The sequence below is a fragment of the Pteropus medius genome, unplaced genomic scaffold (genome assembly GCF_902729225.1).
Source record: "Pteropus medius unplaced genomic scaffold, Ma_sr-lr_union100, whole genome shotgun sequence".
In the NCBI taxonomy this organism is placed as follows: domain Eukaryota; kingdom Metazoa; phylum Chordata; class Mammalia; order Chiroptera; family Pteropodidae; genus Pteropus; species Pteropus medius.
This window is the reverse complement of record NW_024350397.1, coordinates 5812257-5838017: the sequence shown is the minus strand read 5'-3', so window position 1 is coordinate 5838017 and position 25761 is coordinate 5812257. Positions and strand designations below refer to the sequence as shown.

The window sequence follows — 25761 nt, the reverse complement described above, 5'->3', positions numbered from 1 at the left end:
ATTTAGAAAATGTTTAGACTCTTTTAGTTAAAGAGTGCAAAGGACATGGACTTAAAAGAGAGCCTAAAAGAGAGTAAAGACAAATTTATGGATATAACAAATTATTTTAACTAAAAAGTAATGAAATTCAGAGTAAAACAAAGTGTGAAGTTCATTTAATTCACTTAAATTCTTGAGGTACAGTGTAAACTTAAATGTGGAAAATTATATAGTACATATACTGATTGTGAAAGAAATAACTCTAGTATGATGTTTGTTTATTTATGTAATACATATTTATTGAGTAGCCAGACACTGAGGAAACAGTGGTGAACAGACATAAAGTCCCTGTCCTCATGGAGAAGCAGATGCCAAATAAGTAAATAAATTAATGTTAAATTGTGATAAGTGTTGATGAAGGAAATAAACAGCTAAGATGAAGCATTAGTAGAAATTAAAATTAGAATACTCCTTTTAGAAAGAAATTTTTTCAGTGCCTTTCAGTAAACTTTAAAATGTTCAATACCTATTAACTAGGTAACCAGGTCTAGTAATTTGTACTGTGAAAATAATAAGTATGGTGGAAAAAAGTTTAAATGTATTCCTTGCAGGCATTGTTAATAAGGATAACTAATGAGTGAACAATTTAAATTTCTAATAGCCAACAATAAAAATCATACATAGAATATATCCAGTAAGATTTTGTTAATAAAGGTAGGCAAATGAATAAATTAGTAGTAGAAAAGAGTTTATAGAAACTTTAACAAAGAAAACTGGGCTCAACATTATATATGTAATAGGAATAAAACTGTAGGGGAGAAAAAGGCCATAGAGAAACAGATCAGTGGGAAATACCAAAATCTTAACAGTGATTGCTTTAGTTAGTAGGATTGTAAGTGAATATTGTCCCTTATCACCAACGCCATCAAGCTTGCTCCCAGAAGAAATCACTATAAACAATTGGTTTATATCTTTCCCGAATTTTACCTGTTCATTTGTATATAAATATACATACATTCATACATAATGGCTTTGATTTTATTTTTTTAAACATTAATGGGGTCATATCATATTTAAAATCTTCTAACTTGTATTTCTTGCTTTTTGTTTGTTGATGTGTCTAGGAGTTCTTTTCATTAAGTTTATTTTTTGTAAGAACTTAATATTCTATGTTAGGGATATTAACAATAATTATTAAACTATTCCCCTTAGTTTTCAGTTTTTTGTTATTTTGCATTTTTCTCACTACAGCGAACATTATTGTTCATTTATTAAATATTTTTTGAACCTCTTTGGTTGCCAGGCTCTGTTCTATATTCTGGGAATACAGTCGTGAACAAAGTAAACAAAAATCTTACACTCATGGAGTTACATTTATGTATTTATCTCTCTGTATGCGAGGAGAAATTTTCATAGAGTGGGGTATCTGGAAGTTGATTTTCCGGGTCAAAGTACATCCTGAATTTTGATTGCTCTGCCAACTTACTTTTCAAAGGGCCTTACCAGTTTGTGTTTCCACCACAGCCATAAGATCCCACTTTCTTATAATTGCCTTCTTTTTTTCCCCTGTTCATGTTATTTAAAAAGAAAAAAAAGAAGGCAAACTTGAAGGATGTTCCTTGTAAGAAGACAGATGCTTTTTCTTATTTGAAATGGAATTACCAATGAATCAGAATAGAGTTACCCCAGGAAAACAGAATAGAGATGCTAAAAACAGACTTATGCCCATGTGGATACGCCCATGTGGATATAGTTCAGTTGAAAACAGAGGAACAAATAGGTTTTGATACTGGAATAATTTGTACTCTATATGGGAAAAATGTATTGGAGTTTAAAGCCTTAAATGTTAAAAGGCAAAACTTGAAAACTTTTGGAAGGCAATGTAGGCGCACACATATCCATATTTAGGGTAGGGAAGGAGTTCTTAAAAGACAAAATATATAAATGATAAAGGAAAAAGTTGATAAATTTGAGTATGTTAAAAATTAATATATTTTTACTAAAAAAAAAACACTGTAAAGAAACTCAAAAGTCACAAACTATGACAGACTAAAATATATACAACTGTCAAGGAATTCTTTTCTACAATATATAAAGGACTTCTTGATTTCATTAAGAACAAGACAAACATTAACAGAATAATGGGCAAAAGAGATGAATTTTACAAGAAAAAAAACTGAGATGCACCATAAAATTATATAAAGATACCCAGTTTTATTCAAGAAAATGCCATTTTATATCCAACAGATTGGCAAAATTTAACTAATGCCTGGCAGTACCACTTGTTAAGGTCATTTAATAGGAGCTCTCGTCCATTGCTTGTGTGAGTGTAAATTGGAAAACCATTTGGCTTTATTTAATAAAGCTGAATGTATGCCTAACCCTATAGCCCAGCATCTCTACTCATAGGTGTATGTCAGGGAATTTCATACTCATGTTTACCAGAAGATAGATATAGATATAGATGTAGATATAGATAATAGATATAGATATAGATATCTATATGTATACATGAATTAGCCTTTTTCTTGGTAGCAAAAATCTGGAATCACAAACGTCATCAGCAGTAGGAAGGAAAAACAAATCATGATGTATTTATACAGTAAGATGCTATATAGTAATGTTCATACAAAACAATAGTTATATCTTTCCATTTTGATGGATTTTAATAGCAGTTAAAATTTTTAAAATCGTATATTGAAAAGTATACAATGTGATTGTGTTATCAAGGTCAGAAATGGCCAACTTCAAAAATATCATACGGGGATACTTAAACATTTGGTAGAATTATAAGGGAATGATTTAACAAAAATTCAGGATAGCAAAAACCTCTGAGGGAAAAGGAGGACATTTAGAACAGAGGCGACTGTGAGGTTGTATTTCCTAAATAAGGCAGAGAATACGGGGTGTTTTATTTCATTATTCTTTAAATTGGCTTACCCTTTTATGTTTGTATGAAAGGCTTTATAATTTAAAAATCAACTGATAGCCAAATTACATCTGTTTTATTCAACATAACTCCTTTGTTCATGTTACAGTCTCGGCACCTATAGCCGCTCCATAATACTGGACATTTAATAATCAAATAAAGTTTTATAAAAATCAACTAAACAGAAAACCTTAATTCTGTTTTTGTACAAGTCAGATATGATGGTTACTGACATTTTAAATTAGAAATTAATTTTCCTTATGTTTATTCAATTTTCATTTGAATTTCAAAATAATAGTTATAAATATGTCTTTTGATGGGTATTTTTTAAAATGTCTTAAACAAATGTTCAAATCAAATACTGAGTAATTCAGCCTTAATGATTTTTATTTTTTCCTGGCAGCTAGCATTGGATATGTGGAGGAAATTGATGGTTGAACCACTTCAGACCATCCTTATCCGAATGCTCCTCCGAGAAATCAAAAAGTGAGTTGCGACATTTACCTTGAATCAATTCTAATTTGCTTGGCTGTTGAGTGGACTTGGCCTTATTTTACTATAATGAGTTTCATTTTCCATCTTAATAACAATATTTAAAATTTGTTTTATAATTATTTTTGGCAGGTCTTTGGTCTTTATTTATAGCCTAAACACACTTAATAAATAAGTCACTGAAGGAAGTGACTTGTTTTTGAGTACTGAAAGCTCTTGGACCTTCCAGGCAGTGCTAGTTGTTTGAACATATTCTCTTAGTTTAAATCCTGATGAAGATAACCTATTCTAGAAAGCAGATTATTCTAGTTAGGTAGTTAATTCTTAGCCCCAATATTAAATCATTAACTTGCCTATTGTGAGGTAAATTTTTGGGAAAATGTCTTCCTACTCTACTCATGGCTTACAGTGGTTGACTACTTAAGAGCTGTGTGAACAGAGTTTGGGACAGAGTTTGAGCGTACTTTCCTGTGGAGTCCAGAATAGAATATCCTTGGGTTAGCTCTGGCCTAAAAGATTCTTACTAAATACTGGAGAATCAAAAGCACTAAATCGGCTTTGGGGAATCAAGAGCACTAAAAGTCAGTCATGCAGATATGTGTACAGTAAATTTCAGGTTTCTGGAACTGATGTTAAAGGGATTACCGAGAGCAGTGAATTGCAGTGTGATAGTGACCACTCCATCTGAATCTGCTTTCTTTAAGAAGACCCAAATATGGAGATTTTTCTGTGAGGAAAAAAGGCAAAGCATTGTCTTTACTATGGAGCTCCTAGTAGGAGATAAGGGGTTAAAAAAAAAAAAAGCCACAAAAGAGGATAAGAGAATATTTTAATATTTAATGTTAATACCAAATATAAAGTAAATGGTAGCAATTAGTAACAAGTGTGATTGTTAGCTTGTTAAAAATGAATTTGATGAAAAATTAAAATCTAACTGTATAAGAAAAATAATAGAACTATAGTATATTAATTCTGGAAATGACAGATATGTGGTCAAAGATATAGGCCAAATTGTTTTAGTTTTGTTGTTATAATCAGCTTCCATTAAAGTATTGTTTGACACGCTTTACTGATTGATATTTTTCATGTCTGTTAGGTAGGCATTATCCCACATTTTCCAGCTAAAGAAACTAAGGCTTAATAATAATAAAAACTAAATATGGGAACTACGTGCCAAGCAGCGTTCTGAGAGCTTTACATGCATTATCTTATTTAATCCTCACAACCCTGAGAGATTGGTACTACTTACCATTTTACAAATAAAGAAGTCAGTGCTGGTACTCTAACAAGGCTGACCTGACTCCTACCCCTGTCTTCTTAATTCCAAGGATTCAAATCTGGGTTTTTCTAACTCTAAATCCATTATGTCTTATCTTTTCAGTCCACAGAATATTTCTTCCACTCCTAGCTCTAGTACTTCAGCTTAATGATGAACACATTTTAGTTTTATAATACTTTGAGTGTTCTAGCGTTTTCACACATATTTCTTTATTTGATCTTAAGGAGGTACAGCAAATTTTATTTATAAGTAAGTAAATTGAACATCAACAAGGAAGAAATGATTTATGGAACTTGATATAGCTAAGGAAAGAGACTCTATGTCTTTAAACTTCTAGTGTGGGTCTTTCCGCTGCATTGCTTTAACATCTGTTTACTGTCATCTGAGCTAATATAGCTAGATGTCATAACTTTCGTTACATGGAGGAGTGACTGTGGTAGATACTCCCTATTTGTAATCTTATCTGATCCTTATAACAGCATATGATGCAGAATATTATCATAGGCTTATTTTACAAATGGGGAAAATGAGGCTTGAGAGTGTAATCAAGTTACTCATGTGACATAACTAGTACTTGGCAGAATGAGAATTAGAACTTAAATCATTTTGGTCCTTATAAGTCTGTGGTCTTACCCATATGTTATGTATTCTTAAAAATAGTTTGTAGTATCTCATGCTACTGCTACTAACAAGGAAATATTTTATAATTGTACTTACAACTTTTTTGTGGAAAGAGCTCTACCACACTTACCGAATAAAATCTTTTCAGATCTAGCAGAGAGTATTGCAAATTTGATTTCTATTAGGATTTCCTTTCCCCATATTTATCCCTGGGTTCCTAGGTAATCTCTAAAAATGTGTAAAGAACATTACTGTGTACTAGTGGTTTCTCAAATCTGGCCTCTGAAATTCAAGCTTATGCAGGGAATGTTTAAAAGTGTATCTTTCCATAAAAAAAAAAATAAAAGTAATATATTTTGCTAATTATAGAAAATTGAAAATGTATAGAAGGTTAAAAGAGAAAAATAAAAAACCTTTTAGTTTCCCCCCAATACCTTCAGTTCTGTTATTTACAGGAAATCACTATTAAGGATTTAAAATATGCACAGATACATACATGTACACATGTTTGGGGGGCTTTTCGAAAGCCTATATATCTGGGTCCTCACCTATATCCACTGAAGCATACTCCAGGGAGAGTAGTAATGTCTATTTTTACAAAGCTCCCCAGATATTTATGCATCCAGTCCACACTACCATTTATGAAGTACTGTTCTATGCTAAATAATTTTCTCTTCACGTCTATAAAGCTTCTATTGTTAAAAGATCCCTTTGGGTCATTTTACTATATAAATATTAAGAATACTTGAAAACATGTTCTTAAAAGTTAGAATAGATTAATGATTGGCATGAGCCAGTAATAACGTAGTTTTATATCTTGAATATATTGGCGTTAACATGAATCTGGATGTGATAAAACTGCATAGAACCACACACACACAAACGTACACAAATGATTGTATATAAAAACTGGTGAAATCTGAGTATGATCTATAGATTTTACCAATGTTAATTTCCTTATTTTAATATTGTGTCATAGTTATATGGGATGATGCCACTGGAGAAAGCTGGGTGGAGGGTATACAGGACTGCTTTACATTATTTTTGCAACTTCCTGTGAGTTTGTAATTATTTCACAATTAAAAAATAGTTGTTAAAAGTTTAAATAGTGCATAAAATGGGACTTTTCCTTTTACCTAAGACTTCCTTTTCTCTCCTCATAAGTAACTACTGATAATAGTTTGGTTGTATTTTAATATTTATTTAAGTACAGTGGTTTTCATTTTTGGGGGGGAGTCTTTATATTCCTTTAGGAAGATGATGGAGCCGTGACGCCTCCTTATTTAAAAATACTTGGTAAAGTTTTTATTCATTTTGAAATGAACTCAACAGCAAGACAGTCATGATTTAAGCATCTTCTTTCTGTTTCCATATAAACCTCATAAACAACAACAAGAGTTAAATGACAAATGGAAAAAAATTTTGTGACTTCAGCAGCTCCATATTTTTAACTCTTCCTACCTTCCCCACTGTTTTGACATCAAATAGATACCAAAGTTTTCTACAAGTGTGGCTATGGCTCTCTTCTGTTCCATTTGTTAGTCTACCTGTTTGTGCCAGTACTTCACTGTGTTTATTATTATAGCTTAATAAGTCTTGGTGTCTGGTAAGTCAAGTTTGCACTATATAAGCCAGCGTTTTTGCTGCTCTTTTGCCTTTTTTGCATGTACATCTTCTAATCACCTTTTTAAGAGGTGATTATAAGTTGTCTTAAAATTTTTTTTCGTGTTGGATTGAAATGGAATTGAATTTATAAGTCAGTTTGGAGAGAATTTACATCTTAACCATATTAAATCTTCCTATCCATGAACATAGTATGTCTTGTCTATTATTCCTTCTTTAATATCTTCTAATAAGCTTTTGTAACTTCATCTGTAAAGGTCCAGCAGTCTTTTTGTTAGATTTATTTTGAGATATTTGGTATTCTTTGATATTATTACAAAAAATTTGTTCTATATAATCACCTGTTTTATTTGTTTTCTGCTAGTATATAGAAATATAACTGACTTGTATATAAATTTTATATTCAGCCACCTTGTTAAATTCTATTATTTCTAATAATTTCCACATATTTTTGTGTTTTCTATCAAGCTATCATAATCTGTAAAAAAATGATAGTTTTGTTTCCTCCTTTCCTGTGTATGTGTGCACATGTGCACACGTGTCTGCATGCATACACACATCATTGGCTAGGACCTCCAAAACAATGCTGAAGGAAAGTGATGGATAACGAGCATCTTTGTTTTACTCTTGATTTTAAAGGTTACATGTATAACATTGCCCCATTTAAGATGATGATTTCTCTAAATTTTTAATAGGTACTTTTATCAGAATGCTGAAATTATTTGGAATTGGTGTTGAATTTTATAAAATGACTTTTATATTTCTATTGAATGATTATATGTTTTTTTCTATTCTGCCAATATGAATTACATTTATGGGTTTTCTAATATAAAATTATCCTTATATAACTGGGATAAACCCAGGTTGATTTTGGTCTATTATTATTTTTATACATCGTTCCATTTGCTGGTATTTGATTTATTATTTTGCATCTATATTCATGATTGGAGTGGGCCTGTTATTCTTTCTCACAGTGTCTTTGGGTTTGATATCAGGCTCATCCTTGTAGGGTGTATTATGGGGTATTTCCTCTTTTTCTTTTGAATAAAAGTTTGTATGAAATTTGGATGATCAATTTCTTGAGTGTTTAGTAAAATTCCCTGCAAAACCATCTGGGTTTAGGGCTTCTTTGTAAGATTTTTTTAAATAAGATTTTTAACACTGCTGTAGTTTTTTCAATAGTCTTAAAACTAGTCTAATTTTTGTATTTCCTCTTCTTAAGTCATTTGTGAATTATCTTCTCAAAATTGTTGAAAAGTTGCTGTTGTCAGTCTTCAGAAAACTTTTTATTTGAAGTAATTTTAGATTTACAGAAGAATTGCAGAGCTAGCACAGAAAGTTCCTGTATACCTTTTACCCTATATCCCTACTGTTGTCACCATCTTACAACCCATGGGATGTTTGTGAACAGTATTGTTAACTGAACTACAGACTATTTGCATTTTGTGTTTTTTGGCTGATGTCCTTATTCTGTCCCAAGATCCAATCCAAGTCTCCACACTGCATGTAGCTGTCATGTCTCTCTTGTCTTCTCTACTCTGAGAATTTTTAAGTTCTTCCTTGTCCTTAGTGACCTTAACACTTTTTAAAAAGAGCAGTGGCCAAGTGTTTTGTAGAATGTCTCTCAGTTTAGGTTTGTCTGATGTTTTCTCATGCTTAGACTCAGAAAATGGATTTTGGGGAAGAATGCCATAAAATAATGTGCCCTCATCATAATTTCTGGGACTAAAGGATATCAACATGACTTTTTTACTTGTGATATTAACATTGATTACTGGGTTAATGTATTTTGTTTTTAATCCCCATCTGGAATAATGTCTTCGTTCTTAATATTGCTTATTTGCATCTTCCTTTTCTTGTTACTTTTTTTTTTTAAGAAGTTGGTGTTTTTTTTGTTGGATTTTTTAAAGAAACAACTTTGGTCTTGATTGATCTTCTCTATTGTATCTTTCTTTTCTTTTTTATTATTCCACTCTTATTTTTCTTTTCTTGTTATGGAAGACAAGAGTGTTTTTTGATTGAGTTAGAATGGGTGCAGAATTGTTGGGGAAAGAAAGACTTTAAAATCTTTAATCAAGTTATTCTTTTTGCTGTAATCTCACATTCATTTATAGAGTTAAAGAATTAGTGTATGATTAGGAGGTTGAGACAAGGTTTCTACGGTGAGACTGTACCTTTCTTTTACCGTGAATAGAGTTCCTTATGTTTTTTAAAAAACTTTTCTAGGTGGTAATCTCAGTTAAAAAAAATAAAGAAATTAATAATTTACTAGGCACATTGTAGGGTTGTATTAGAGCTCCATTATAGTTTTTATAAACATTTAAGAATAACAGTAAGAAACAGTAGTTGAAAAACTGCCTGTATTTCCTACTCCAAGTAATGAAATTTAATTTTAAGAGAGCAGTTAGGATTAAAAAACAAAATGAAGTTAAAATTGATTGAAAATTACAAGTTTTTCAAATACCAGAGTGGAGTAATTTATTACTCAGGTAATGTCTTTACATACTTCTGTGATATGGCTGCCAACTGTTTTTCACTTGATGCTAAAAGGATTCTGTCCCTGTAGTAAATCAAGTTACTAAATAAGAGTATTGAAAACAGGTTCTTATGTAAAGCTTGTCAACTCAACCTTTTGACAGTTGCTAATGGGCGCAATTAACTTATATCTACTTTTCTTCAAATCTGCAATGTGTTTATTAGGTCTTTGGGTAAGAGCAAGTTTTTTTAAATTTTATTTTATTAGTTTCAAGTATACAGTACATTGATTAGACATTTATATAGTTTATAAAACGATCTCCCTACTTGAGGAGTGTTTTCTTCTAACCATTCTAACCATTAGGTATTATGCTATTTTACTTTCCCAGGACTGATTGCAGACTTTCGAAACAGTATTCATAGATGTATTCAGAAAAATGATTCTCAGCCTTCATGAGATTTTTATTCTTTCTTGATTCTTTAGGTCTTGATTCATGACTCCTGCCTCTTTTAAAATTTTAAGCAACAGCCTTTAAATCATTTGTATGAATAACAGATAGATTGGAAATCAGGGGATTCTCATCCTCTTAACATAGTAGGTTGCCTGAGTCCATTACTTTATTGGATTCCTTAGCTGTAAAATAGGGAGATTGGATCAGGTGCTGACCTTTGGAGGCCCCCTTCAGCTCTGAATTTCTATTTTCTAGTATATGGTTTTATGTGAAGTCTACTTAGATTTAAATTATAAAAATACCATAATGGGGTGACAATAAAGCATAATATTATGTAGTAATATTGTGATGAGAGACTGATAACTTGCCTAGAGCACTGGGAAAAGTAGATGAAAATGATTAGAGGAAGTGGAGAGAAGATTATATATACAGAGGAGAGACTGTTACGTGCTAACAATTCCCGATAGATAGAGCTGGTTTTATTCCTGCTCAGGTGGGTCTCTCTTATTGCTAAAATTATTTAATGTAGTCTGAGAGGTTTTTTTTCATTATAGGCAAGAGTTGCTAAAAGAACCGACATGTATCTTTTCTAGTTCTTAAATACACTAAATATTTAGCACATTGTTTGCATTTGGATATTCAACATTTATTCAATACTGTTACTTTAAAATTGTTCCAGTATCAGTTTACACTTTTTGAGCCCTGTGATTCTTTTTAAGTACATACTTTTTAGCTGAAATGCTTCTGTCACACAGGTGGTTATGTGATGTGAATGAGATAGCTCTTTTCCTACAATTTGGGTTAAATAATCCTTACCTCAGTTAATTTTGTAGTTAGTCTTTTTTTAACCACCTGTGTAGTCTTAGACTTGTCAGTAGATGAATTAATTTGGTTGATACCTTCTGAGAAAAATGAGTACTTAATGTAATGTTGGTTATATGAAGGTATATATTTTAAGCTATACAACCACCTACAGCTGTAGGAGTTATTGCATATAATTACATATAGAATTGTCCTTCATTTTCTTATTGTAAGAAAAATCTAGATCATAAAGATTCCCCAATGCTTTGTTAACCTTTGAAGGTTTTAGAAAATTGAAGGCTACCTCAACCTTTAACAAAGTGAAGTTACGTGTCAGACAAATGAAGGATTTGTGTATGTGTGAAATCAACATGTTCCATTGAGTGAAAATTCTTACAGATCAAGAATGCTGAAACACTCAGTAAACTGTATTCAGGATTTCATGACTTTTGGAAAAAGTTGGAATTGTATGGAATGAGTAGAATTGTGTGGAATCTCTACATGAAAGACAAGAAGGTCTAAAAGGGCACAGAATAACAAGACAGCAATGTAAAGTGATGCAAAGGGAGAAAAGGAAGAGCTCTTGGTTTAAAGACTTTGCTTCATCTGCTTTTAAGATACAAACTGGGACCAGACCCCTTTTGCTTAACTGTATTCTGTAAAGGTGGCTTTTCTCGAGGTTTATAAATTCTCATCAGATAATCTCATTTTCCTGCATTTTGAGAAAACTGTTTCAATGAAGTACTAGATTTAAAAGTGGAATGTAGGTTGTAGATTTTTTTTTTTAAAGAGAGTCTGTGAAACAACTGTTAAATTTTTTTCATGGCATCATGAAATCTGTACACACAACATTTAATTGATGATTCAAAAGTAAAGGTGCTTCTGTTAAATAGAGAAGAAAAAAGCAAGTGATGTAACCCATATGTTGTATATCTGCATATTTTTCAGTGTTTTTACTTTACTAGGAAAGATAAAAGTAATTCTCTTCATATAACTTCACTATCTTTTGTGTTATTAAAAATATACTATAAACATAGTAAAATATAGTAGAATTGCCAGCTGGGACGTTCAATGTGGTAACAACTTAAAATTGTTAATCATTTGAATAAATAAAATATTGTAACTCCATGGGTCAGTATGTTATAAGAATTTTAATATTTTTGGTGATACATACAAAGGTAAACATAACCAAACAAATAATTGTAAACATAAATCACAGTGGTTATTGTACATTTTCTGCAAGAACTTTAGTTTTTAAAATTATAAATAGATATATGAAATTATAACAGGAGAAGAAAATACATTTTAAAATGCAGGTAAAAGGAATTGCTTAGATGTAAGGATATTTTTGAAAACACTGACTTTTTAAATGCTAAATGGATTCAAAGTTGCTTTTCTTTTATCCAGTAATTCTGCAGTTAACTTACTAGTGTCAAGTACTATGAATAAAAATTAAAATGAAAATGAAATTCTTCCTTTAGAGTTTGGAACAATCTGCAACATAGGCTGCTATGGCTGATTTGTGTTTTCTCTTACATGTCTGTGTGTTTGTTATTCTATTTCTTTATTGTTAAGGCATTAGAGATTTCATTGGGGAAAAATATAATCTTGGATAAAAGTAAAATCTAGTTTAGTAGTCTTTATTCTTTTGTATCTCTCAGTTTCTGAGAAATGTGTTTTGAAATTTCTTAGATTACTTTTAGATTTATTGATTTTCTTTCTTGGAATTGTTAGTTTTTGTTTTATACATTTGAGCCCCTGTTGTTAGTTGAATAAATATTAAGTTATTATTATCTTCATGGTTAATTATTTTTATTGTTATGTGGTAACTTTATTTGTCTTGTACTCTTTTTCCTTATTCTGTTGCATATTAATATTGTTATACCAGTCTTCTTTTGGACTTTTTGGAATTTGAGTGTGCGTGTGTGTGTGTGTGTGTGTGTGTGTGTGTGTGTGTGATTGATTTAACTTTTTTAGTATAAAATGAAATATAGATACAGAAAACCATACAACACAATTGTACAGCTTAATGAGTTATTGTTAGGTGAATACTCTTGTTACTAACGCGCAAGGCAAGAAGTAGAACTATGCCAGCCACTCCTGAAACCCTTTATGTGTGTCTCATACTTTCTCTTTCTCCAAAAAGCTACTGCTGTCCTGACTTTTAGGGTAATCCCTTTTTTCTGTTTCTGTATGGTTTTATCACCCCCATGTGCATTCCTAGACTCTATAGTTTAGTCTTGTCCATTCTAAAAATATTTTATATGTCTTTTAAATCTTTTATTCAGCAGGTTTCCCTTTCATTTTTTTTTCCTTTGTCATTTATTTGTTGATGAATCTTGGCCATTTGATCTTTAGACTTTCCCATCATCTGGATTTTACTGATTGTATGCATGAGACACATATTTAAGTAGATTCTGTTGTCTTCTGTATTTTGTTGCAAATTGACAGTTCTAAGGGCTTATTCAGACTCTGGTTGATTCCTTCTGGCAAAGGTATAGATGTTTTGTTCTTTCATAATGTCTGGGTTTTTTTTACTCTTTTTGATGTAAGCTGCCACTAATGCTAAATACTGATATCTTTTTGTTTATTGAGGTTTGTAAAACTGTGTCACTTTAATTCTGTCATTTTATTTTCATTTTTTACCTGGCATAGTTTTAGGAAAACATGCTTACCCTTATCCATTATTTGGTTACCCAATGATAAGGTTCATAGAAAAGGCAAAATAACTGCTTGTTTCTTTCTTTTTCTTTATCCACTTGTCAGGATGATGTGTTGGTTTGTCATCATCCTCTGAGTATGACCAATTAGCTTTCTTTTCAGTATATCATGATGAACTTTTATGTGTTTGCTTTATTTCTATTTATTTTCTTTATTAAAATTTAAATTGCCTTTTTTTGCTTAGTTGATGCCAGAGCCTTTTCGAGATGACCCTAGTCACCCTTGATAGCTTTCTTGCTATCTAGTGTCAGGAAGTTCCAAACTTATCTTGTACATTTTCTTCCTGGGACCTGATAATCAGCTACTCAATGAAAAACTTAAATATACAAATGATACATAAATACATTCTTGAAAAATTTTCAAGATCCTTACCTCGGTCTTCTTCTCCACAGAGGTAATCCCTGTTATCATTTGATTAACTGTCTTTCCAAACTTTTACTTACGAATTTTTATGTCTACATACAGAAATAAATATAATACAGAATATTGGTTTTTTTAATATGATATTTTTTCTAACTTAAAAATCATAAATGATGTTTAAACTTATTAATGGGTTTTTTTATTCAATTATATATCTTGGTAATTTTTCTATGTTAATACATAGAGGTGTACCTCATTCTTTTTAAACTTATATACTATTTGGTATGGTTCTACCTCATTTTACTAAATGCTTCTCCTAGTGTTGTATATTAGGTTGTTTCTAGTTTTTCTACTAATACAACTCTTGCTTCTATTGCTGCCGTTTGTTTGGAGTCATAGAGTATGTGCATTCAGAATTTTGCTAGTTTGCCTTCTGAAGTACCTGTCCTTCCACAAGCAGAGTTTGAGAAGACCTGTTTCTCTTCCACTCGCCAGTGCTTGGTATTATCAAATCTTGCCAATCTATGGGTAAAACATTTTCTAGATTTCCTAGTGCCTTTCTGAGATGGCAGTCAGGGAGCCCAGATAGTGCTCTCAGGTGAGTGTTGCAGCAGTCATCTGGGTAGAGGTTGTCCTTCCTCACCTTTTCGCGGGTACCACATTTACTGTTCCAGCGGGACTCACACAGAGCTGTTCTTGTTGCCTTGCTCCAGAGGCTGCTTTGTTCTCTTGATGACCTAGCTGGTTTTGTCCACCTTTGTGTTGTGTCCAGCTTTTGCTGTATGCCACTTCTTGCCTGTTTTCCCACCCTGTCCTGGTAGCAATTTTTTCTCTGTTTGTTTTGGTTAGTAGTTTTATTGGTCTATACTATAACATCTTCTTTGCATCGTTTTTCACTTTCTACAAGTCCAAGGGCTACTGCCAACAATGGAGTATTAAAAAGCATTCGTCCCGTCATTTCTCAGGTGTATATGAAAGCAGGAGGCTGCATTTAGTTTGCTGGAACTCTATTCTCATTTTAAATATAGGGGTAAATGAAGTTTTCGCTTAGAGATCAATTTACCCATTGTCATATATCAGAATCAGGACCTTTGAGAATTGTAGTGTAAGTTTTAATGACACTCACAAACCTGTCTTGAGTTAAATGCTCAGTTAGTTGGCTTTAAAGCCTTGTTTTAAAAATAACAATCAGTACTTTTTTGGTCTCTTAGCTTTATTTTCTTCTCTAATAGAATGCAAATGCTTCCATTTTGCTCCTATTGGTGGTAAAGTATTAGCTAATGTTTATTGATTATTTACTCATGTACTAGGTACTATGTGCTATGTGCTTTCTTGAATTGTACTTAATCTTTACTACATCTTTGTGAGGTAGGGACTTTTATTATGCCCACTTTACAGAACAAGAACTCTTTTTGTGATAAGAAGTTAAGCATCCACCCAAAGCGATATGTTAATGCAGCCAGGATTCAGACCCAGGTAGTCTGACTCCAAAATCCTGGTCTTAAGGCCTGAACTTTCCTGTTAGTCCCCATTACCCCAAATGAGTTGTTTTATTCTCTTGGGAATTTCGTTCTGGTTGTTATGGGCATTTTCCACACAGTCCTGTTAATATCAAATAATGTCATATTTCTAAAAATTTCTTGTATTCTTTTTTTAAGGCTCATCTCTTAGGACCACTGTTCTTAGATGAGAGCAGTGTATTCAGATGAGCAGTTTAGTCAGTGCTTTTGTATGTTGCTATCATTTCACAGTTTATTTTCATTATCTGTTAGCCTAATAGAAATGCAGTATATTTATAATGATTGTATATAGTACTTTTTATGCAGTTGTAAAAATGTATGGTGATCTATAAGACTGAATAATTATGCCTAAGAATTTCTGAGTTTAGATATTGTTCTTGCAGGGAGGACAACTTAGTTATTAAGCACTAGGAATATCAATGTTTTTTCTAGGCAGTACCTTACCTGAATCCAGCTTATCTGGGCCTTTTGGGATCAGAATCAAATGTCGAGCATGCTGAGAATAGCAGGAGTGGAAATTTTCCCGGTGCTGAACAGGGACAATAGGATTTGGTCATGAAAAGAATTTTAGGTAACCTGATTTTCCAAATATTTAGATTTTTCTAATTCTTAGTTGATTTTCATTTGGTTCTCTGCGAAGTTAAAAAGAAAAAAAAAGTGTTCTGTTTCAAATAGATAAGATAGTTTAGATCATTATTTCACCAGATTTAATTTGGGGTTAAGAGGCAACTAAAGAAGGTGAACAGAGGAAATGAGCTCGTTATGTGACCTTATATGAACTCATTGTTCTTATTAATAATATCAAAACATAGGCTTTGTATCTAAGATCTATGACTCACAGAATTACTGTAGCCATATTAATTCATGTACAAAAAACCTTTTCCCAGACTATCCAGATAATTAAAGGAAGAATGAAAGAGGATTAGAGAGATGCAGAGGCAGGGAGGGACACTAATTTATAAAGGTAATTGCCTTGATATTTTTCTTAAATGTTAGAAAGTCTTTATATCCTACTATAAAGAACAAAAAGTTTTTACTAGGGAATGATGGTAATATATTTTCTGTTGTTCTCTTTGTAAAATAATTATTAATTAAAAAAAAATTTTAAAGTGAGCTGGAAGATTGCCAGTAGAAAGGTAAACCTCTGACTATATAATGGTTTGAATTGATCATTAGTGCTGGAGTCAGAAACTCCCAGCTTAGGGCCAGACTGTTTTACTGTGGCTTTGTAATAAATTTCTATTTCATTTTTCTATTTCTATAATTAGAAAGGCTGTTATTCACCAACATTTTAAAAATCATGATTAAGACTTGTATTACAGTAATGCCTTGACTAAGTAGGAACTTATCAAATGTCACACGAATAATGAGATGATTTTAGATACCTTTGCAACTATAAAGGAATATAGAAATACTGAAACATATCTCACCGAATTTCTAAATAGAGAAATACCTTTGTGCTTGAATGGAAAGGAACTCAGCAGCTCTAGTAGCTCTCTTACAGAGAAAACATAGCTATTAGTTATTTTGGTGACTGATATGTTATATAGACAATTACCTCTGAGGAATGCATACTGTCAAATTACTACTATAGGCATGCTTATAATGGTTCAGAGACTGAATTCTCAGACCGAATCCTCTAATAATAGAGTTTGTGGCAAGTGAAATTAAAATATTCTTAACCATCAGTATTAAAGTCTTGAACTGGTGGGCTCATATGTACTCTAAAAGTATCATCTTAGTATCAATAGGGTATGTTTGATTTTTCAATCAAGGCTTTACTTTTATTTACTGAAATGACATCTGATGTGTATATTAAATATCAAATATTAATTCAGCTGTGATATGAAAAAATTATTTTAAGCATCATGCATGCATGGACCTTTAAAATGCTTTATAACTTGATTAGAACAATAGAATAAGCAGTCATATTTTGGCATACTTTGATATATTTTCATAGATAATTTGTGTTCTCAAGAACATTTTGTGTTATACCTTGTTTTAGTGATCGTGGTGGAGAAGACCCAAACCAGAAAGTAATCCACGGGGTTATTAACTCCTTTGTTCATGTTGAACAGTATAAGAAAAAATTCCCCTTAAAGGTAAAAAGCCTCCTTTAAAAACTTGAATAATCATATATTTAATTTCTTAAATTACTTGTTTTAATTTTTTCAATATGATTTTAATTGATTTATTTAGTTTTATCAGGAAATCTTTGAGTCTCCCTTTCTGACTGAAACAGGAGAGTATTACAAACAAGAAGCTTCAAATTTATTACAAGAATCAAACTGCTCACAGTATATGGAAAAGGTAAGAAAGAAAACATGTTAAGTACATTATCTATTGTATATTCATGGTTTTGTTTAACATTAGTTTTCTTAGTTAAAGTATTTTTTTTGGGTGGAAAAAGTTTGTTTGATCGTACTCTGAGTAATAGTTAATATATATCATCTATTGATAAATCATCATCCTTGCTGTAGCATTTTTCATGAGAAAAAGTGCTATTCCAGTTTTCATCATGGTTGATGCTTTTTGATAAATCCTGATTGCTTGATTTGCTTGTCTTTAAAACGAATATATATTCACATTCTTGGCAAAATGATAAACTATTTTATGTTTAGTGGATATGTTTAGAGTACAGGATAAATATAGAAGCTAGATATTTGGGTTTTTATCTTTCTTTAAAATGGGAGAAAAAATAAGGAAAAATATAAGTAGATACTTGGATAGGTCACTCCTTTGTCTCTTAAGTTTTTGGAAGGCTAAGAAAACATTTAACTTCTCCACAAGAAATTATAACTAATCATTAAACCAACACATATTGACTACCATATTTAAAATTCCATATATATTTTTTCAGTAAAAGAATAGTCATAAATTCAGTCATCATACATGATATATTAGAAATTTTAATGAGGTGTCATAATCTGCAGTATTGGATTTCAAACATTTTGTTTAGCCAAGAAAGATAAAATATAAATTGAATAGCAATAGTCTGCCTCCATAGAAAATAGGTCAAGCAATATCACTACTTACTGATATACTGTTGTGTAGTCCATAAAGCCTGGACCCAGAAGTCTGAGCTGTTTTAAATCTCTTCCTGCCACTGTCACTAATTAGCCCTGGACAATTGAGTAAGTCATCTAGGACATTTTTCTCCATCTATTAAGTACACATTATATTAAGTCAGTGGTTCTTAGCTTCCAGTCCTTGCATCTGAGACTCGTTAAAGGTCTCGATCCAATCCTGAATTGATCAGTGATATATAACACTTCTCATTATAACTGGCTCTCAAAAAGAGGCCATAAAAGAATTGTATGGTTCCACTTATATAAAATATGTAGACTAAGCAAATTCATAGAGACAAAAAAGGTAAATTAGAAGTTATAGGGAGGGGAGAATGTGGAGTTACTGCTTATAGTTACAGACTTTTTGTTTGGTGTGATGAAAAAGTTTTGGAAATAGTTGTACATTGTGAATATAATTAGTGCCAATTAATTATACATTTAAAATGGTTAAAATGGCAAATTTGATATTATTTTTTGTCACTGTTTTAAAAACACTAATAATGTAATATACCAAAACATTGAATTGCACACTTTAAATTTGTGAATCATATGATATGTAAATTACATTTTAAACTGTTAAAAGGAGGGCTATTAGAAATTATGTTTGGAAAATAGCATTTATAAGAGTAGTTTATTTAGTTAACAGACTAATTTTTGTAGCCTTCCTACTTCCCTTTCTATGTCTTTCCTCTAATTTTGGCCTTTTCCCCAGTGGTTTTATAACTATGTAGAGCCCTGCATTGAGACACTACAACCTTGTTGATAACTACCCCAGCCCCCAGCCTCACCCCACACCCAGTTATAATTGTTTTATGTTTTTATTTTTCTTATTCTCCTTCACCTTCCTCAGGCCCACACTCTAATTCTCATTGCATTTAGTTAATTCGTAAATAGATTAAAGTCACTTATAGTATGCTATAAATGACTAATAGGCATATCCTTTCAAGAACTTTTAAAAAAAATATTTGTTGACCAAATGACTTTCTTAGTTGATAAAATATGTGGTGTATGCAATATACATATGATATGTTATTGAATTGTACATTTGAAACCTATTTGATTTTATTAACTAATGTCACCCAATAATTTTAATTTAAAAAAAACATGTGACAAACACCTTTTAATCTAGACCCCTTCTTGCCCATCTTAGGTTTCTATGAATTTGCCCTGAACTCCTGGCTCCACAGGGTAGCACAGTGGGAAAGATAGAACTATGTGTCTCTCCTCAGTCTTGAGCCTCATTTTCATCAAAAAATATCTGAGAGGTATCCAGGAATGATGTCTTATTTTCCCCCTCAACACCATCTTCCCTCCTAACATCACCTTCTTATGCCCAGACAAACTCAGCAGTACTTCCCAAAGGCTTAAATGCACATAGTTCCCTGGGAACAGTTAAGTTCAGAAACTTAATTAGCTTCACGTTATAGAATATTTTAAAAACCTAAACATTTGTATGTGTATGTGCTATGCTAGCATGATTTTCAGATATAGTTTTATTTTGAGGTAGAGATTAGCCAAATTCTTTAGCTGTTATCTTTGTTAGTTCTTGTTTATGTTAACCAGTGTATTGTTTGTAGCTCAGTGCTTTTTAAGTAGGATAAGCTTTAATAAAGGTCTTGATTGACATATTTAACTATAACTATATATATTTTGACTTTTAAAAATTTCAGTGAAATCTTTACTGTAATAGTTAACTCTCATGTACATACCGTTTACATTTACATTTTATAAGAAGAGGAATGAACGGAAAATAATCTACTTGATCCAGTTAATGTAAATTACTTTTTAGATTAATAGTTAAATATTCATAAGTGACCACCTGTTTTGGTTTTAAATAATCTTTACCCTCTCTTCCTGTTGCTTATTAGGTTCTCTGTATAATAGGATGATCAGGGTCAGTAAATGAAGACAAAATGCAGATCCCATAATTTTAGTTCTTGTTCATAAGACTGTGAAGAAATGTAGGTGATAGCTGGTAGCATAAATAAAATTTGAAATGGTTTATGGATGTGGGTTTAAATTGGTTATGTAATCTTTATTTGTTGTCTGGCCATGTTTAATTGAGCCATTAAAATTAAGCTACCTAAGTTACTACTGATATTAGTTTTTTTCTCATAGTAGTTTATGACTGTAAGAATATATTTCTAAAGGTTCTAGGTAGATTAAAAGATGAAGAAATTCGATGTCGAAAATACTTGCATCCAAGTTCATATACTAAAGTGATTCATGAGTGTCAGCAACGAATGGTAGCAGACCACTTACAGTTCTTACATGCAGAATGTCATAATATCATTCGACAAGAGAAAAAAAATGGTAAGTGATATGAAACGTGAATTAAGTTATAAACTCACTTTTTACATGGTCTTCAAGTTACCTTAGATTTCAAGTATATTTTAGTAATAGTCTCTAAAATAGTCAATATGCCTTTTTACAGATTATTAATAACATATTTTGAAAGATTATTTTGGAAAAGTATATTTTCAAAGTGTATTCTAAAGTCAGAAGAAAAGCTGGGAAAATGTGTTCGTACAGTTTTATGTATCACAAGGGCTAATTTCCTTAATACGTAAAGAGTTCTAATAAATAATAGAAAAAAAGGCAAAATATGGAAAGGAAATATAAATGGATTTTAATATATGGAGATGCTCAGTCTCAAAATAGATGAAATACAAAATAAAAATACAATGAGATGCTAGCAATAAGCAGTGAAAAAATGGATTTTTTTTTAGAATATGAAAATAGCATTAAGAATTTTCAAATAGCAGGGAATAATCCTAACAAGATATGTGCCAGATCTATATAAAAAACTAAACATTGTTGAAAGCAACATTGATTTATAGATCCAGGGTGATCTACTCAAAACCAAAGTTTTTTTTTTAATTCTAAAAGTTACACTCTTAGACTAAAAGTAGTCAAGACAGTGTTAAGACCACGATGGGAAAACTTTGCAAGATAGCACAACATCAAAAACCACAATAATGAAGACAATGAGGCATTCGTGCAAGGATAAACAAATAGACCATTGGAGTAAAATAGCCTAGAAATAACCCACGTATATATAGATAACTTGATTTAAGACCAAGCGGGCACTGCAGAGCAGTTGGTGGAAGATAAGCTTTTCAACACATAGTGCTGAGTTCACTGGATACTCTTTTGGGAAAAAGGTGAAATTTGATCTCTATTCCAGATACCATATACAAAATCAGTCTTTTAATCTAAATGTAAAGCAATAACACTTTTAGAAGATAATATAGGAGAATAACTTCATGATCTTGAGGTAGGGAAAGGTATTTTAAATAAGACAACACAAAGATTGATCAAGTGGACTGCATTAAAATTAAGAACTTTGGAGCATCAAAAGATAGTCATAGGGTATTAATATATTTGCAAAGACTGAAAAAGTTTTATGCTCAGAACATAAAATGATCAAGTCGTTTGAATAGGCACAGAGAGTAGAGGATATCCAAATGGCCAATAAGCATGTAGAAAGGCACTCAATCTTATTCAAATAAGGAAAGGCAAATTAAAACCACACTATGATATCAGCACTTACATTTTGATGTAAAATTTGAAAGACTGAAAGTAATCAGTGTTGGGAAGCGCGTGGAGTAGTGGGAACTTGTTATACACTGAACTGAGAATATAACTTGATGCAACCACTTTGAAAAGCTGACATTAACTGCAAACTCTAAATATATGCATATCTTATGATCTAGCCATTCCTCTCTTCCAGATATATAATCCCCAGCCAACGTGCATGCATATATGTACAAAAAGACATGTACAAGAATGTTCATGGCAGCATTATTTGTAATAGCCCCAAACCGGAAACAACTCAAATGTCCCATAACAGTAGAATGGATAAAGTATAGTATTTCATACAATAGACTATTACAGAAGAGTGAAAATGAACAAATTACATCTACATATAACAACATACATATGTAAACCTTATAAACATGTTGAACAAAAGAAACTAAACATGAAAGAATTGTATGATTCCGTTTTTTCAATAGTTCAACATAGGCAAAACTAATCTGTGGTGTAGTACTTATGACAGTGATTACCTTTGCAGAAGAGCAAGAGGAGTAGTGATTGGGAAGAGGTGTGAAGGGGACTTCTAGGTGTAGGTAATGTTTGTTTCTTACCCTGGGCGGTGATTACATGGGGATGTGTGTGTGTTCATTTGTGATAGTTCATTGAAATATACAGTTTTGGTTTATACACTTTTTTTTATGTATGTTATACTTCAATAAAAAGTTTATAAACCGCTACACTGAGACCTCATTTTTCACCTCAGTGGCAGAGATCAACACATTTGATAACATACTGTTGGCATTGGAGCTCCCTGCTCTTGAGAGATTTGTTTAGAAGGATCCTTCTAGAAAATTAAGCTTTGATACAGTAATCCCACTTCTAGGGATTTATACTATAGATATTCTTGTCCATATACAGAATTAGTAATTGTAACTTCATAATATCAAGAGACTGGAAACAACCAAATTTCCATCAGTTAAGTAATTGTAATGTAGCCGTATAACAGAGTGCTTTGCAATTGTAAAATATTAGGAAACACTCTATATACTGATGTAAAAAGATCTCTAAGTTAAAATGTTGTGTTCTGCAGTTGCAAATGATACATAAAATACATTACACTATTTTTATAAAAAGGGACAGAGGGAAGAATATGTGTATTTGCTTGAATGTGCATGAAACAACTTCGAAAAGATATTAAACAACCACAGTATCTCTTTCCCGTGGGGAGGAGAACTGGGTGTTTGGGAGGCAGATGTGAGGGACTATCTCTGCATACTCTTTTGTAATTCTGCATTTTGAACCATACATTACCTAATATATTAAAAAGATTGTCGAACTCTTTGGTAATTTAATAATCAAATTTTTTTTCCCTTCAGACATGGCAAATATGTATGTCTTACTCCGTGCTGTGTCCACTGGTTTACCTCATATGATTCAGGAGCTGCAAAATCATATCCATGATGAGGGCCTTAGAGCAACCAGTAATCTTACTCAGGAAAATGTGAGTTATGTAAAGAACTGGAAAATATTTTTCTTAATCAGATTATCATGTGGGTTTTTTTTTTATTTACTGTTATAAACCTTGAAAGAAAAGTTCTACTATGCCAATAAATAAAACATCTTTATTAAAATATTTTAAACCTAGAGTTTGTTGGACACATTTTGGAATTATCAAATTATTAGAAAATTATTGAATGAAATAGGCTGCTTCTTAGTTAAACACTGATGTGTTCATTTAACAATTATTAATGAGCCTCATAAAAAATATGTTTGCTGTTGCTAAATATGCTTCTGTGTAGCTGGCGTTAATAGTTGTAGTGGTAATGGAATTAATCAACGGTAATACAGACAACTCACAATTAGCTGTCTTTACATATGCTCTGAATTTGGTAGCCCAGGGGCACATTTAGATTAAAATAAACTTCCCAAAATATATGATTGCTCCTGCAAAGTACTCATAAATATTAGTGACCCTCATGTCCCTAATATCCATCTTTCTTAAAAGAGTTCCCTGCTAATCAAATGACTATTTACAACAAGGCATCTTTCCTATCAAATTGTGTTCTTATCAAATCTTATTTGATGGCCTTCCTTGTTTTTACTAGTGATAGTTGATAAATAGAATAGACATGACATGACATGTTTCTTCTTTTTTTGGGTAGAACTATTTGTTTATCATCTATACTGCAGTAATTTATGTATAGACATCATTGTTCAGGGGCATTTATTAGATGCTCATCACCTTAATTGTAGATTTACTTGACTTTGGCAAATAATCATTAGATTTTATGTCTTGCCATAGTGATACACAAAATTTCTATTTTTGTACAACTGTTAGTTTATATTGTTCAGGTTTATTAGTTTGTGTTATTTATTAGGTTTATTTTATTAGTTTTTACATATTCAGGGTGTTAAAAGACATTGGGCGTAGGAGCATAGAGTTTAGTGTCAAGGAGTGGGCAATAGAAATACAAGAGAATGCATTTGTAGTAAACTCAAATAATTTTAGCTCACTTAGTTAAGTCTTAGGTACTAACTTTATATTTAATGCCCTTAAAAGTAAAAATCACTTTTGCACTAGTATTTCTTCTCTCTGAGATGTGGGGAATTGCCCAGCTCCAGGGTCTCAGTTTTCTCAGATACTGGCTTTTGAACTCTGCTCTCTCTCTGAGCCTTCAGTGGCTTTGAAGGCAATTTTTGTTTATATAATCCTCTATGAACGTGATAGGCCTAGTGATTCAGAGATTGTATCTTTTTACCCTTAAGATATGGTATTCCATCACCAGAGAGAAATGTGTTTTTAATGGATTCTTCTGGCAGAGAAACTATAGTCCTGCATTTATGATGTTCAGTGACAGCTAATTTCAACCTCAAAATTTGAGATTTTTAAGACTATTTTAGCTAAAAACATTTTTGAGGGTATGCATGCATGTATAACATTAATTGGCTTGGGGGAAATTTTATTCTTAATTAAATAACTCTTTAATAAGCCTCATTATATCTTTGAACTTCTTAAAATGTGTTTTTGTACTTTGTATTTTATATTTCTAGATGCCAACACTATTTGTGGAGTCAGTTTTGGAAGTACATGGTAAATTTGTTCAACTTATCAACACTGTTTTGAATGGTGATCAGCACTTTATGAGTGCATTAGATAAGGTAACTTTTTAAATTTATATATATAATGTCTATTTCTACAGATGCTTCTTGACCTACAATGAGGTTTTATCCTGATAAATCATAAGTTGAAAATGCATTTGTACACCTAACCTACTGAACATAAAAGCTTAGCCTAGCCTACCTTAAATGTGTTCAGGACACTTACATTAGCATATATTTGAGCAGACTCATCTAACACAATGAATACAGTGCAGAGTATCAGTTGTTTACCCTTATGATTGCATGGCTGACTGTGGCTCACTGCTGCTGCCCAGCATCACAAGAGAGTATTATACCTCATATCACTAGCCCTGGAAATGATCACAGTTCAAAATTTTAAGGACAGCTTCTACTGAGTGCTTATTGCTTTAATACCACCGTAAACACAAAAATCATAAGTCGACCATCTTAAGTTGGGGAATGTCTGTATATATACAGTTAACCCTTGAACAACGCAGGGGTTTGAGGCACCAGTACTCCTCACAGTGCAGTCGAAAATTTGCTGTAACTTTTTACCCCCCTCCCCAGAACTTCACTGCTGATAGCCTATTGATATTACCAGAAGCCTTACTGATAATGTAGTCGACTAACACATATTTTGTATGTTATATGTGTTATATATGGTATTCTTACAATCATAAGCTAGAGAAAAGGAAATGTTATTAAGAATATCATAGGGAAGAGAAAATACATTTACAACATTTATTGACAAAAAATTGGGTAAAAGTGGACCCATGTAGTTTAA

The 25761-nt window shown here is 31.8% G+C and overlaps 1 protein-coding gene across 7 annotated transcripts in view; it reads left to right on the top strand.

Moving 5' to 3' along the window:
- CUL2 (cullin 2) overlaps positions 1 to 25761 on the top strand; it is a 93708-nt gene that overhangs the window by 43958 nt on the left and 23989 nt on the right. For all 7 annotated transcript variants that reach the window (XM_039839779.1, XM_039839778.1, XM_039839776.1 and 4 more), the window contains 6 exons: positions 3312 to 3394; positions 17258 to 17354; positions 17452 to 17562; positions 20471 to 20633; positions 23234 to 23358; positions 24909 to 25016. In XM_039839779.1, coding sequence (XP_039695713.1) covers positions 3312 to 3394; positions 17258 to 17354; positions 17452 to 17562; positions 20471 to 20633; positions 23234 to 23358; positions 24909 to 25016 — 687 coding nt within the window. The remainder of the gene's footprint in view (positions 1 to 3311; positions 3395 to 17257; positions 17355 to 17451; positions 17563 to 20470; positions 20634 to 23233; positions 23359 to 24908; positions 25017 to 25761) is intronic.